A 15,473-nucleotide genomic window follows, 5' to 3' on the forward strand; every position below is an offset into this window, starting at 1 on the left:
GTAACCCAGAAGTGAACTCAGGAGTTAAACAGCAGTCATTCATGTGATCACTAAAACTTGCAACTAGTATTTTTAAAGTGAAAACAACACATAATGAATAACTAAGCCAAACATTTACACAAGCAGTTTTGAATATATCACAGCCTGAGGATATTTATGGTAAAAACTATACTCAAAGGACTTATTCCAAACTCAGGAAAGGCAAACCTTTACCGATCCCACAAATTATTTTTGAAGATCATACCTCTGTCTCGTCTTTTCTTTTCCATGGAGCAAATAGTCTAGTAGTTTGATCAGAACCAACACTGATGATAAATTCTCCTTCTGGGTCCCACTGTACATCCTCAACACTGTTAAAATGTCCTGAAATCACAACTTCTGGAGTCCATTCTTTCTATTAAAAAAGTTAAAGTAAGACACCAAAGAAGCAATATGTTTTCAACTGATCGATTAGCATATTGTAACCAAAGTAAATGATTAGGAAAAAATAAAATAAAATGGACATTTGAAAATAACAAATTATGAGATCTCAAAGTAGCTACAGGGACACCAATACTGATTTATTGCTCCAACCTAGAAGAAAATAGTCTAAGTGGTTCAGTACCATTCTGAGGAAAGCACAACTACAGATGTGCTCAAGTTGCTCCAGTGACTGTGGATCCCACACAGAGGCACAAGCTTTACATTCTGGTTAATTCCAGCCTCTTTTCTATGCAGGAGTGAGGCTTGTGCAGAATATTATACTCAGAGAAGGACCAATTCTATCATTAATTTTAAGCTGTACTGTTACACCCGATATTTTCTATTAACCATACAATTAAATGACAAGAGCAATGTTCTTAAGAACTTGTAATAAAAAATAAATAACGTACCTTACTAACTGAAGCCTGTTTCCAAAGGTGGAATGCTCCATGAAAAGCATGAGCAATGATCATTGAACCATCTGGACTAAACTGGCAGTCAAAAAATCCAAGGGTATTGCCACCCACTTCACCTACCCGCACCTAAATTAATGACCAGAAATGAAACATCCATGAAAATGGTCTTCAGTTAATATGAACTCATCCTAATCTCATGAGATGCAAATTAGTTACAGGTAAGAGTTTGTATATTCTTTATATATTTTGGGTAACTGCAAAATTAAGCAGTAATGTATCACAGGAATTAAGCCGTAGACCATTTTAACACAGTCTCCCTTCACAAGCAGCTCAGAAGGGGGATCCTGCAATCTGAGGTCCAACCAGTGCAAACAGAAAGTAAAAGAAGTAACAACTTACTACAAGTTTTATGGCACAATTACTTTTTTGAAGTTTGTAAATTTAGGCATAACTACAACAACAATCAGCATCACTATATGATTATCCTGTTGAATACTACCTCGTACTTTAAGTAGAAAGGCTTTTCAATGGAACAGAGGAAAAATTATAATCACTACTGTATTTCTCTTCTTTTCCCCAGGAGACCACTAAAACTCCCTTTGTGACAGGAAAAGTCATAAACAATGGTTGGCATAATGCAACACAAACAAAATTCAGCGGAACTTCTACAATATGTTTCTAGTTTATTTGTTTTTCCAGAGACATCTACCAAAGCATTAGATAAATCTGGGTTTTATTACTTGTTTATTTAAGATGACCCACATTAGAAAAGCATTCAACATAATACACTGAAACATGAGCATTCAGCTCAAACAGAGGAAAAACCTAATGTCAACGCTCATGCAAAAGTTACTGTGATTAAAACAAAGCTTGTGAATTATGTGTTAGCTACTCTGCAGCAAGTGCTTGGGTGCATGTTCCCACAGGGATTAACTATGAATATTTCTGGGTGGTTTCCTCCTCTATTTACCATGAGTATGTGCTACTATACAGCATCTGACTTGCTCTTCTATGAATAACAGTTAAGCAGAAACTATTCTTGCAAACTTCCTAATATCATAATAAGCAAGTAATAAAAGCTATGCTGCATCACATCGTTTTTGACAAGTATGTTTTACTTGCAGCACAGCATTAGAATGAGTATTCTGCAAGAAAAAGTTACTGTCTTTCTTTTGCATGATTTTATAGATTTAGTTGCCTCCACTACACACACAGTGCTGGAAAGGCAGTTTTAATACATTCTGTATTGTGGAAAAGATTGATACTTGCCTGTTCTAGCCAAACTCCAGATTCCTTATCAGGTTCCCAGATGATCACAGTTTTATCCATCGATGCAGACAATATCCTCATTGGTTGTTGCATGCTGCCACCTACAGTACAAGGAAAAACATTACTCTACAATCTAAGGATGCTTTACTAAAAGAATTTGCTCATACTGAAATCCAAACATAAATCTTGATTTAAGAGACAAATTCTTGTACTGCTGTCCAAAAGAAAAAAAAAATAAGGAGGTAGGGATGTAACAGACTAAAGAAAAGAAAAGGTAGGTCTGCAAACAACAAATCCACAAGAGCCTTTTGACTGTGCAAACACGAACTGAGAATCTCATTCCCTTACGCACCAGGCAGACATGCATCAACAAATCAATACTGCAAACAAGGCTGTCAGAATTTAAGGATTAAAAAAAAAAAAAAAAAGAGACTAGAGCAAGGTGTAAAATTAAAGAACAATCTTCAATGAGAGTCCACATTAATGCTTTAAAGCTACATGCTAGCTAAAGGAACCTGATACTCAAGAATTCATGGCATGTTAAGTTAATGCATGGAAGACTGAAGATTCATCTTCCAAATGTTGCTATTTGTTTCTTTCTAGTTTAAGAAGAAGAAAGGTATGCTCAAATCAATACTGACCTCCCAAAGAACGTACATTTCAAATGTATGTAACAAAAGAAAATGCTACAGCTGTTAATACATGAGGACAAATTATTTTTTATTACATAAATAGGAAATCCATCACAATAAAGCAAGTACAGCTCTGTTATTTCATCCATAAAAGACAACATAAGTAAAATACAACATTAGGCAACAGAGAGAGCTTGTGCCATAAGATTGCTATTGGGGCATATTCAGCCAAAACACATATTTACTTGTAAAACATCAGTTACAAAATGTAAAGATTTTTGTAAGTCCACGGTGACAAGTGCAACACAACAGATGTGCCCATACTTTGTATATACAACGCTTAGCATAACTGCTAGGGTGCTCGGTATCAGCTTACCTTTGGAAAAGGAAGGTTGCCAGTGGACTGCGTACACCCAGTTTTCATGGCCAGCCAACACAGACTCCAAAGTAATTGCATATGTTGTATCAGTATCTACCACAAATCAGAGAAAAGCACATTTCTTTCTAAAAGCCAAGAAAAAAACAGACCATTTCTGATATCTTCAGTGACAAGTCAACTGCTTTCATCATTTATCACCATCTCAATAGCCTATTGGCATTGAAAAGATCCTTGAAAACGTACTTTGCTACAAGCCCTGCATATCACGTTGACAGTAACAGAACATCTACTGCCCTGCAGCGGCATCACAGAACTCCTGGAGAGCTCTCAAGGAATTCTGAAATAAATTGTGCAATATCAGCTGTGCCCATACCCTTAGACATATTAACATCTCCAAATTATTGACAATGCAACAATGAATTAGGATCTGTAGCAAGTCTCACGAGCAATTTCTACATACATCATCATACAAACCATGTTATACTTCCTGATGTCAAAATTGAAAGCTTATGACTCTAAAGTGCTCAAACTGTACGTTAAACAAACACAAAGTAAGCCTGCACATATTTATCTGTTCTTTCCAATCCTCCCCTAAGGTTTTTTTTTTTTTTAAACACTTTAAAGCATTGAATTTAAAAGAAAAATAGAAGTACGTTATTAAGTTGGAGGAGAGCTGCACAACAGCATATCTTCCACAGACAAATACATCTTGTGACTATGTATTCTAAATGCAGTACATGTAAGAATACAGGTTGATATTAAGTTTTCTCACCGCTTCATCATTGTTGTAACACATCATTAACTACACATATTCACTGCTTTGAAACAGCAAACCAACTTTTTCTAATAGCTGAACAAAATAATGAAGTTAAACTGGTCTCTGGTTATTTTAAATACAAGAAACAAAAGAAATGAGACAGTAATCATCTTAACAGCCCTCCCAAAACCACCAACAGATACACAAACAATTGTAGAAGAGGATTTTACAGCTTTTACCCACCTTTAACAGTAAAAATATTCTCTTTCAGTCTGATAGAATCATCTTCAATTTCTGAAAACTGCTTTGATTTTGTACACACTTTCCAAATTCTTATCAAACAATCCTGAGCACAGCTTGCTAAGAATAGATCACCACCTGTTTGGTTAAAAAAAACCAACAATCTAATTTAAAAAGCCATATTTTCACTGCAATAAATGCCATGACTAACTTATCATCTCTGCAAATATTCGTTATAATATTACCCTCATTCTCCCCATTGCACACATATCATAAACACTGCTGGTTAATTTCAACATCAACTCATTTTCACATTTCAAGCTCTCCACTAGTTTAGATCATACTGACAATGGACATTTCCCTGCCTGTTAGAAATGTTGTGCTAAATACCACAGATATGTTTCCTTGTTACTTACATCCTTTGTTATCCAAAATTCTGATAATGAGCAATCTAATACTTTCAAGAACTTCTTTCCTCCCTTTCTTCCTTCAGGATTACAGATTCCTCTAATGCTTTCTATTTTATTTCATCCACTGTAATAAATATTTGATAGAATCTACATAGGTTCTCCTCAATCTCCCACTCTTACAGAAAAAAAAAAAAAAACACCACCACTACACACTTGGAGGAAGAAGAAAAGTACTATTTTCCTGTCCCTGAACAAGAGGCAAACTATTTCTCACTCAGACACAGACATTGGCATACTGAGAACAAGTCCCTCAAGCTCTTATTTGTTTGCAGTAGGCAGCAGTTAGGTAAACAGGCTTGAAGTAATCAAAATAAAATGAGAGCCGTAAAGACAAGCATGTTCTGTATCAATCTTACTGTAGTGGCAATTCTAATAAATTAATAAATAACCGCAGTATTGGTTCAACAAGTTTTATGTTTTTAATAAGACACAGAATTCTACTTTGATTTTTAACATTTGTATCACCACCTCAGGAAAAAGAATGCACAACCACACCAGCTTAGAAGCCACAGCGTGCCAAAAACATCAGCTGGAGTGGTAAAACAGCAGCAGTGATACTAAATCAGTATTTCAATTCATTCATCTTTCATACTGACCACAGATCGCCCATTCAACGCCTCTTATCCAATCTTCATGGCCAGGGAGTGTTAATGTTTTCTGAAACTGAATGAAAAATACCTGTTACATCATACATAAACGCACTCAATTACTATGCACATAAGGTCAATTAGCTTTCAAGTTTGTTTATATTTAGAGTTTCTATTATTTGAAGTTGGAAAAAAAAATAAGCTGCTATTAAATATTGTTATTTACTGACATATTCTAAATGGGCTTTCCTGGTTTCGTCATCATTGCATAAACACATTACATTATGTCACTTCCCATACACCAGCAGGAAAGCATGAGAATTGAAGGAGCTCACCTTCAAGATGCTCCAGGCTCTCTATGATATTGGTTGCTTTTTATTTATTTATTTTAAATAGAGCATGCTTATAGTGGTACACAAACAACAACACAATGTAGATGACATAGTAAATAACAATGCAAAGCAGATGCGGTTTCAGATGATGCAAAAAATGAATACAGGTAAAACTCAAGCATAAAAAGGATAGACATGCCAAATTTATTTCCATAATTAACTTTGAATATGATACCATAAGAATTACATAAGAAACATTCCCTACCTCACTTAAGTTTATTAACTAAGTTTCAAAGGGTGCTGTACATTAAGAACTGTATCTGTGGATAGATACCTCTTCATAAACATAGTCTCAATACAGTTGAGATTCACAGCAACAATAACAGTCCAGATTACCCTTCGACAATTTTTTATTTGTAACAGGTGGAATATTCCCATTCTACAGACTGGAAAAAAGGGCTGAGAGGCACCTCAAGTATGTCAAAAAGGAAAAGTGCAAAGTCCTGCATCTGGAGAGGAATAACCCCAGGCTCCAGAATGTGCTCAGCCAGAAAGGACTTGGGGGTCCTGGTGGACAGCAAATGAACACGAATTACCAGTATACCCTCGCCTCTAAGAAAGGTAATGGTATTCTGGGCTGCATTAGGCAAAGTATGGTGAGCAGGTTCACGGAGGTGATCCCTCCCCTCTACCAGTGAGGCTACACCTGGAGAACTATGAAAGTACAAGAGAGACATGGAATTCCTGGAGAGAGTCCAACAATGGATGACATAGAGGATTAAGGGACTGGTGCACCACTTCAGTGAGGAAAGGCCAAGAGAGCTGGGGCAGAACAGGAGGCTCAACGAAACCTCAGTGTATACAAGTACCTTAAGAGAAGGTGCAAAGAAGATAAGGGCAGCCTCTTTTCAGTGGTGCCCATTGATACTATAAGAGGTTGCAGAGGTCCAAGCCCTTCTCTGCCAAACAGTACATGTAATTTACCTCCTCTATCCATCTGACAATCTTCTTAGAATTAGAAAGAACCCAAATTATCTTTAGTCCTCTTACTTACTTTTCAACCAAAGCAAATTATTTGATGGAAAACGCTAAATATACACAACAAAATTTTCTTACAACAGCCAAGCTCAACATACAGGCATCGTTTTAAAGCTCTATTTTGATAGTATGGTTTGCTTTGCCTCCCCTTCACAGGACCATAATATCACAAGCAGGAAGACAAAAAATGATTTCTGAAAGATTTTTCCCTGAGTACTTTTATAAATCAATAGCCTCTTTCAGGAACTGAGAAAAGCAAAGAGATTGTTTTCCTTCTACTAAACACTCTAAGGGATCTCCAAATAGAGGATCTTAAAGAGTTGGGAGTTTGTCCATCCCATTTCAAAAATCAAACAGTTTTTATCAATAATGATATTTCAGCAGTCAAATTCATGGGATTATCCAAAAAGCAGCCTGACTCAGCTAAAAAAAATAACCCGAAGATGTCTTATCCTTCCTCTGACTACAACCATGCCATCCGAGTTTCATTAGCATGTCCCGTTGTCAACTCAAATTCTACCTTTGCACTCATAGTCTTACTTACATTTCTAAAAATTAACAGAGCTGAACTTTAGAAGGTTACCAGCAAAGAAAGAACCTGAACTTCTGCATTCTAACTTCTCTCTAACATCAAATTCTGGTGAAAAGTGGCAGGACAATAACAACACTTCCTTCAAATAACTCTAAAAAACAAGCTATAGAGGCCATAAAAGATGTCAGCAGATCTGAGAGAATCTGACTGAAGAGGAGAACCTCCCTTTAGCAGCCGGGAAGGAAATTATGGCAGGAAACTCCAAGGATGTTTTCATTCTGTTAATAGCTGTAGTGTACCATACGAGTATTTTTAATCTAAATGGAATCAAACATGGGCTTTTCACTTAACAGTCATGTTTCAAGAAGTTAAGACAGACACCAAACAGAAGTCTCACCTCACTGAGAAAGAGGGACAGAGAATGACCCTAAATTCCATCTCTGCCAAGATAGCTGATATTCGTATAATTGAAGGTGTGAGGGCAAAAAGAAAAAAAAAAGTCAACAAAAAATTCCACACCTTTTGCAATAATGTTTCCTACATCCAAAAATGACAGCAGTACAAACTTGCTTATATGAAGCTGAAGATGTAACTTATTTCAGTTACCTTCCTCAATCCATCCACAGACTGCAGTTATCCTCAAAAGGCATACAGCAACTGGCAAAATAAGTTATGTATCTATAAATATTTTGGACAGCCAAATTGCATATTGTTTGCTAATCTGAGCCATACAAGAAAACAAGATGCAAATTGTAAATACAAAAAATTAGCTGCACAACACCTGATGTACGTGTCCTTTCTTCAGCAGTACTACACACTGAGAATTATGAGGGCATTCTGCCGCTGCTAGTTCTTAGGGAATGTCATTAAACTGATTTAACTCATGAGCTACATATTGGGGAAAAAAAAAGAAAAACCTTAAAAACTGACTCCATTTTCCTGGTTAGCAGTAAAGATATCATTGAACACAAGAAATAAAAAGATGAAGCATTTCTTGTATTGACAAAAAATAAGTCTTCTTGTATCTGACTGCCTGAACAGGCAGAATAACCTATAGGAAGCTTAATCCGTCTCAAAAAGCCTATGAAAAAATCTTGGGGGACCGTATTTGAACAAACTTAGAAAAATGAGTGGTTCCTATGTATGCTGATTTCAGTTTAGGCTTTGGATTGGTAAGTTCACCTGCGCACTGGAGGAGGGTCCCTGATTGTTCAGCTTTTTTTAAAGGGACCCATAAGAAGAAAGAAGAGTCACTGACCTCTGGTTTGGAAGACAGTTATGCAACACAGTCTTTAGGGTCTAACAAAACTGCTGAACAGATGCAAGAGGATAATTTATTTGTAGTGCACCAGAAGGAACTATATGGAAGACTAAATGCTGTCATCTTCCAAGTAATACATGAAAAATGTGTATGCCTGGAGAAGATCAGATATCATTTCAAATACTTGTTTGGTCATTCAGAAACACCTGGCATAAACAGCATACTTACCAACAAAAATACAATTCTATAGATGAAAATATCAGCTTTACTGCAACAATTCATAGACTGAAAAAAAACCCTCATCATTTCCATATGAAACACTCAGTGCATGGTAATCAAGGACAGTCATAGCTATTCCATGTCAGGGGGAATAAAAACAACAGGCTTCTTCACATAGGGAAAAATTAGGAGGAATAACACTTTTACAGGATCCGGGTTGAACATTCTGTACAAGCATTTCATCATCACCTAGAAAATGAATGAATTATCTGAACAGAGGTCGTTGTGGGCAATTGTTATCTGGAGACAGACTGTAACTACTAAAGAACTTAAAAAAAAAAAAAGGAAAAAATAGATACATATGAGAAGAGGCACTGTGAAATGTTCTAAACAAGAGACAAAAAGCTGTGATTACCTGACCATTCTGCTGTATAAACAGATTTATTTTGCAGTCATCACCACCACAAGCCAGAATTGGTACTGAAAACAAGGAAAAAGTCTTCATTACTAGATGTACAAAATTAAGTGTTCTAGGATATGAGAAATAACATAAATAAGAAAAAGCAATAAAATAATACAAATGTATAGTGGGCCAAGATACCATTTTTTAAAAAATGCATTCTAAATCAGATAACTAACATTATATGAAAAAAACCTAGCACTTCGGGAACGCAAAGCTCAGAAGCTCTTTTGGCACATAAGTAATACCTACAGATGTTTAATCTGAGTAGTTTTCTTCATGCTAACACATCTCCAGGAAGCTCAAGCATCAGAGATTTGTGTTGATAGCAATAAAATTAGTACCAATAAACAGCATTTGCTCTAAATACAAAAGGAGCGAGCAGTAGAACAAAATGACTCGCAACTAAAACAGTTCGAGTCCTTGACCAACTGAAATAAGTACATGGATGGACACAGTTATTATACAGCAAATAAGAAGGAAGACAGACTTACTACATGCAAGAATATGAAAGCAGTTAACATTGTTACATGTCTACTCAAGCTCTGAGCCGTAGATAGCTTGTATCTACGGCTCTGAGCCGTAGATAGCTACTCAAGCTCTATGTAGATAGCCGTAGATAGGAAGCGAGCAAAAAACATAGGTCTGTTGACTCAAGCAAAACAAAGACTGAGGGAGAAACACAAGAAGGTAGGTAGAAGGTGCTGTAGAAAAAATAGTTAACACTTGCTCCAGTCCTTCTGGATCTTAAAGATGAAGTAGTGTTACAAGGGACTGAAATAGTAAAAGAAAAGGAACAAATTGAAGAATTCTGAAGAAATAAGTTACCAGGGCTAGACAATTGTATTTCTCAAGTAAGGGTAGATAACAAAACACCAAGTTTCACTAAAGTCAACTACTTCATTTAAAAAGAAAAGTCATTAACAATACTTAAACAAATGAATTTTGAGCATCACTTTGAAAATGCCACAGTCAGACAGTATTATTCTAATTGCCAAGAAAAATTCAGCTGAAATCTTTGAGTACAGGCAAAAGTTTAGGCTAATTCCATAGGAAACAAAATACATGGCACAGGAGTCTGGAGTTGATTAAATGGAAACCTGTTACACGTGGGAAATTTTAGATTTTACTTTTTCCTGCATTGATATTCAAGATATGCTGCTGTACTTACCATTGCTGCCAGGCAAGAAGGATAAGGAAACATCCATAACAAATCCATTTCCAAATTGCAGAACTTCAATGCATTTAACTGAAAAATGAGAAGAGACACTGTTGAACTCATTCATCGTACCACAGTTACACTGTCATCTCTTTTTATATTATGTAGTTAAAATTTCCTGTTCAATTTTATTTTAAGGAGCTGCAAGACATATATATGTATTTTTTTTCAGAAGCCATTGATTTTTAGAGGGAAAATTACCCTCAATTTCATCTTTTGTGATCTCACGGCAATCCATCCAGAGTTAGCCAAATTACAACATAAGTCACTATTCTCCATCAAGTATTAAAGCTGTACAGCTCCCTCTGGTAACACATCAGAAGCAATAAATATTTCAAATTACATCCAGTGGCAAAAGCATTCACTACACAGAAAGCTAAAACTGAATTCTTTACTACTAAAGCACATAGATATAGGAGCAAATCCAGCCTTCCTCCCATCACCCCTGAGATCCTAGAAGTGGTTAAACTGGTGAGCCACTGAGATCAGAGTAACAAGCAGGATGGCAGAACAACTTTCCTACAGAAGTAGAATTAAAAAGAAATTGTTTTTTCTGCCTCTGAAACCCACAACAGCAAGACCAAAAGGAAAGGATAGGACACCAGGGTGTCCTTTGGGAGCATAAGAAATGCTTTCTAGAACATGGGGCTGAAGACTGGCAACTCCCAACTATTTATCTCACTCAATAAGCCAATGGGAAATCCTCAGTACACTCAGTATAGCAAAGAAAGCAGGGAGAGAGATGTAGTCAACACAACTTGACAAGCAAGTAGCACTTTAAATCTAGATTATCTATCCTAATTATTCTATTTGACCATACAATAGGCCTAGTTGAAAAGATGACCTATTATCCTATATTTCATTGGACTCAAGTCAGCAGTAACAAGTGACTAGTTTAACTTCACTTCTCTCATGCCAGTTTCATTTTACAAAGTAATTTTATTTCACATAAGCACACACAGAGCTAGCTTGTCCCCATGTGAAAAGGGAAAATGATTATCAGATTCTGAATACAAATCTGTACAAGGCTGTTAAGTTCAATCAACTCGTGACTGATAAAAAACAGAGATAAGTCATTCAGAGGAACAAATTTGACCCAAAGCAGTTTAGCTTCTGTAGCCCCCAGCTTTCAAAAAAATAACGTAATTTAGACCAAAGCTCAAAGGGAAATCAGTGTGGTTGCATTAGAAGATGTTATATTTAGCCAAGTACTTCAATGGATGAGTATTCATTGTTGTTATTAAGCCAGCACATTGTCTCCCAATTAAAAAACAAAACAAAACGTTGTCCCTAAATCTAAAAGAAAAAAAAAAACAACAACAAAACCCTACCTTCTGAATCACGCCGAGACCAGATTCTCACAGTAGAGTCAGATGCTGCAGAAGCTATTAACAGATTTAAATCAGGTTCGTCTGATTGGTAGATAGCATCCACAGCACAAACAGCTTCAGTATGGCCTTCGAGAGGAACGCTTTTCACAAGCTGAACGCATAAGAAAGTTTTACAGTCAAACCAAGAAGCAAAATTAAACTCCAGTAACTTATCCACGAGAACTTTTAAAAGCATTTTAAACAAAGGAGGGAAAAAAAAAACAGCAACCCTTAGAATTGAAAACAAATTGTATGTTTATGATGGTGAAGCTTCTGCCAAGCTATGCTTAAGCTATAACACATTCCATAAAAAACAGAGAAGGGACACAGCAGTAATGAGCACGAACTTGACAAGTTCTCTTGTGTGCATTAGAAAAACTTCACCTTTCCTTGAGGCTGCCTGGAAATATGCAAGAGGTTAGGTTAGGGTGAGCAGTTTTTCTTCCTTTTTCTCCTTCTCTTGCCCCTAACCCCACCGGGCATCTCCCAAAAGACCAAAGAACCTTAGCAAATTAGGCAAAACAGACAACAAAATGGAATAAGTAGCAGCTACAACAGCTCTGTTTCATGGGCTCTCACACATCAAAGACTTCTTTAAAATACTCACAAAACCCAAATCTCTGAATTCAGACATAGGTTGCTTAGGGAATTAGTATTTGTAATCCATTCCTCATAAATACAAATAGCGAAATGAGAAGCTTTTAATTCTCAGACTAAAAGAAGTCTAGTGACTATCACTTTCCAGAAGATATCTCAGTAAGCCCTAGTAACATTTTTAATTGGTTCAATACAGAACTTTGCCTGTTTAATATACACACTACTATAGAACTGCCATTTAAATGTGCAAATTTAGTCACAGTCTTTTTTCAAAGGCTTAAATGAGGCTGTGCACATTAATGAGAAAAATTACTAAATAAATCTGTAAATTATTTTACATCAATATGTAAAGTTACAACAAATGAGAAACAGAAATTACTTGTTGCCAAGAACATTCCTCCAATAAACAAGACTGATAATGATCACCATATGGGCACTTTCCCCTAGTGCATTACTATGTTCATGCATTTTAAAACACAGTCTGAAGTAGTTTGAGATAGCCTCTGAAATGGGTTATCAACACAGCCATTCACAAGCCAGTGCTTAATAAGCAAGATTTTAAAAGTAAGCTACGTAAGGCACCTTTTTCTAAATTTCAGTTCATTCTGAAGTCTCTTATGCCATACTTCATCTCCTCCTGTGAGTAATAAATTAACAAGCTTTTTTACTTGTCTCAATATTTTTGACTAAAATCAACTGTTGCACAAGTATTTTTTTAAATATCTATCCTACCTCATGTATCACCCTTGTCAGACTGCCTACCTATAAACACTGTCATGCAGATCGACCAGAAATCACTAAAAATGAATGTAAAGGCATTAGAAAGAAGGGCACAGGAAACACATACTAAAAATGATCTTCAGAGTATCAAGATTTTAAGGCAGTTTAAAAAAAAGCATTACAGGAGATGAGAAAGTTGTAGACTCAGAATCAGACAAATGGGATATTTTAGACAAGCTAGACAAGTCCACAAGATGACTGGTTAGCTGATTTCAAAAAGATAAACTATAGGAAAGAAAAAACAACATTTAGATGAAATCATAGCATGACACAGTATTAGCAGTCTGGAGGAGATGTACATGGAGCTTCAATAGTCATGGTACAATGAAGAGGCACAAAAACTACAGGCAAAACAGATACTTTAACATAACAGATGATTTGAGGTACACAAAAGAAAAAAAACAAGGAAGAAGGGGGGGAAAAAAGCTTTAAAAGGAGGATATTTCTACTTACCTGATCATTCCAAACTTCTGTCCCATTCCACTCCCAGAGAATGAGCTTTTTATCAGATGCACCAGAAACTAACTCTGTTTCAGTTGCTAAAAAACACATTCCACAACTTTTGTGAGCTCTCACCTTGTAACAACAGTCAGCAACACAAAGCAGTTAAATTGGTTACTACTTACATAAGTAACGACTTATCACAGTTATCAATTATACACAAAGTTCCCATTAAAATAAAGTATGAGCCATGAAAGTTGCACAGCACCTGAGAGCTCAACAGCAAAGGAATTACTCAAAATAACAGGTAGAGAAGAATTATAGAAATACTCAACATTTCATATGAATATGATGGATATCTTTCTAAAAAGATTCTCAAATGCAACAGAGTAATTTAACATTTGTTTGTCTTTTTGAGGGATAGGAAAAAACAAATGAATAAGTAAAACAACAAGAAAGCAAGAAAATTATGACCCCACAGAACATGAACCTTCACATGAAAACTTAATTTCAGGCTCTATGAGCTTTAACAAGACCAAGTGCCAGGTCCTGCACTTTGCTCACAACAATTCCATGCAGTACTGCAGGCTTGGGGCAGGTGGCTAGAAAGCTGCACAGAGGAAAAGGATCCGGGGGCACTGGTCTACACTCAGCTTAACACGAGCCAGAAGTGTGCTCAGGTGTCCAAGAAGGCCAATGGCATCCTGGCTTTTGTCAGAAATAGTGAAGCCAGAAGGAGCAGGGAGGCGATCATCTCTCCTGTACTCAGCTCTGAGGAGGCCGCCCCTCAAGTATTGCGCTTAGTGTTGGGCCCCTCACTACAAGAAAGACACCAAGGCCCTGGTGTGTGCTCAGAGAAGGGCAACAAAGCTGGTGTGGAGTCCAGACAACAAGTCTTATGGGGAGCAGCTGAGGGAACTGGGATCATTCAGCCTAGAGAAAAGGAGACTCAGGGGAGACCTTATCACCCTCTGTGACATGAAAGGAGGTGGGAGCAAGCTGGGGGTCAGCATCTTCTCCTGCATAACTAGTGATAGGACAAGAGGGAATGGCCTCAAAAAAAAACAACCCAAAAAACCACGGGCACAATGCAATAACAGTCTGACCAACAGCCTCACTTCCCTTCCTCAGGAAGCTATCTACAAAGACAGGAACGCACGCCTTCAAGAAGTGCATTCAGTAACTTTAAAACCTGGAATTACTACCAAGCCGCTCGGGCCCCGCAGGCCTCCCACCCCACCTACTCACCGCCGTCCCGCCGCCGGATCCAGCGCACGCAGCTCACCCTGCCGCCGTGCCCTCGGAGCGCCGCCACCGTCCGCCGGGCCTGAGGGATGAGGAGAAACACCCGGCGTCAGGCCGCGCCGCCGCCAGGCCGGCCCCACCGCGCCTCCCCGCCCCGCTCACCGCCGGCTGGTAGAGCACGACATCCCGGCAGCTGCCGAACGCGAGGAGCCCCTCACGACCCCAGGATACGACCCCGCCGCCAACCCGGTTGGCACAGCAGGCGACATGGCAGACGGAGACGGGCGCCGCCATCTTTCCCCCGCCGGCCACGTGCGCGGCGTGACGCAGTTCCCATAGCAACGACCCGTCGCCATGTTGCGGTGGCCTCCCCGGGCCTGCGCGGACGGCGGCGCTGACGCTGCGGCCGTGGGGGCGAGCCGAGCCGAGCCGAGCCGAGCCGAGCCGAGCCGAGCCGAGCCGAGCCGAGCCGAAGTGGCGTTCCTTGTATTGCTGGCCGAGTGCTGAACTGAGCGTGGGTCCTCTCCGCTCAGTTTGGTGGCAGGCTTGGAAATGAGGCATAAACACAAGGGAAAGGGAAGTTCTTTTGGTTTATTTGTTTGTTTGTTTTCTGTGCCTGTCGAGTGCAGAGATATACAAAAAGGATTTGCTGGACTGAAAGCCTTCATTCAATAAATGCATGTTTCTTACCGACAGAAGATAGCTACATTAATTGCAGATGAGTTTGGGTGCAAGGAGGGCACCCTTCTTTTCTTGCTTGACAATTT

At 38.2% G+C, this 15,473-nt stretch overlaps 1 protein-coding gene across 2 annotated transcripts in view; it reads right to left on the reverse strand.

The window, feature by feature from the left end:
* Positions 1 to 15,009, reverse strand: part of ELP2 (elongator acetyltransferase complex subunit 2) — a 32,286-nt gene extending 17,277 nt beyond the window's left edge. The window contains exons 1-12 of one of the 2 annotated variants that reach the window (XM_004935176.5): positions 14,869 to 15,009; positions 14,710 to 14,788; positions 13,474 to 13,559; positions 11,605 to 11,755; positions 10,226 to 10,303; positions 9,010 to 9,074; positions 5,222 to 5,288; positions 4,159 to 4,293; positions 3,156 to 3,251; positions 2,148 to 2,248; positions 873 to 1,004; positions 245 to 394 (exon numbers count right to left, since the gene is read on the reverse strand). In XM_004935176.5, the coding sequence (XP_004935233.3) occupies positions 245 to 394; positions 873 to 1,004; positions 2,148 to 2,248; positions 3,156 to 3,251; positions 4,159 to 4,293; positions 5,222 to 5,288; positions 9,010 to 9,074; positions 10,226 to 10,303; positions 11,605 to 11,755; positions 13,474 to 13,559; positions 14,710 to 14,788; positions 14,869 to 15,000 (1,272 nt within the window). In that variant the 5' untranslated portion in view covers positions 15,001 to 15,009. Of the gene's footprint in view, positions 1 to 244; positions 395 to 872; positions 1,005 to 2,147; positions 2,252 to 3,155; positions 3,252 to 4,158; positions 4,294 to 5,221; positions 5,289 to 9,009; positions 9,075 to 10,225; positions 10,304 to 11,604; positions 11,756 to 13,473; positions 13,560 to 14,709; positions 14,789 to 14,868 lie in introns of both variants that reach the window. The other variant, XM_004935175.5, reaches the window with a different exon arrangement.
* Positions 15,010 to 15,473: the final 464 nt, after the last annotated feature.

This window comes from Gallus gallus, chromosome 2, assembly GCF_016699485.2.
Source record: "Gallus gallus isolate bGalGal1 chromosome 2, bGalGal1.mat.broiler.GRCg7b, whole genome shotgun sequence".
Taxonomy (NCBI): Eukaryota; Metazoa; Chordata; class Aves; order Galliformes; family Phasianidae; genus Gallus; species Gallus gallus.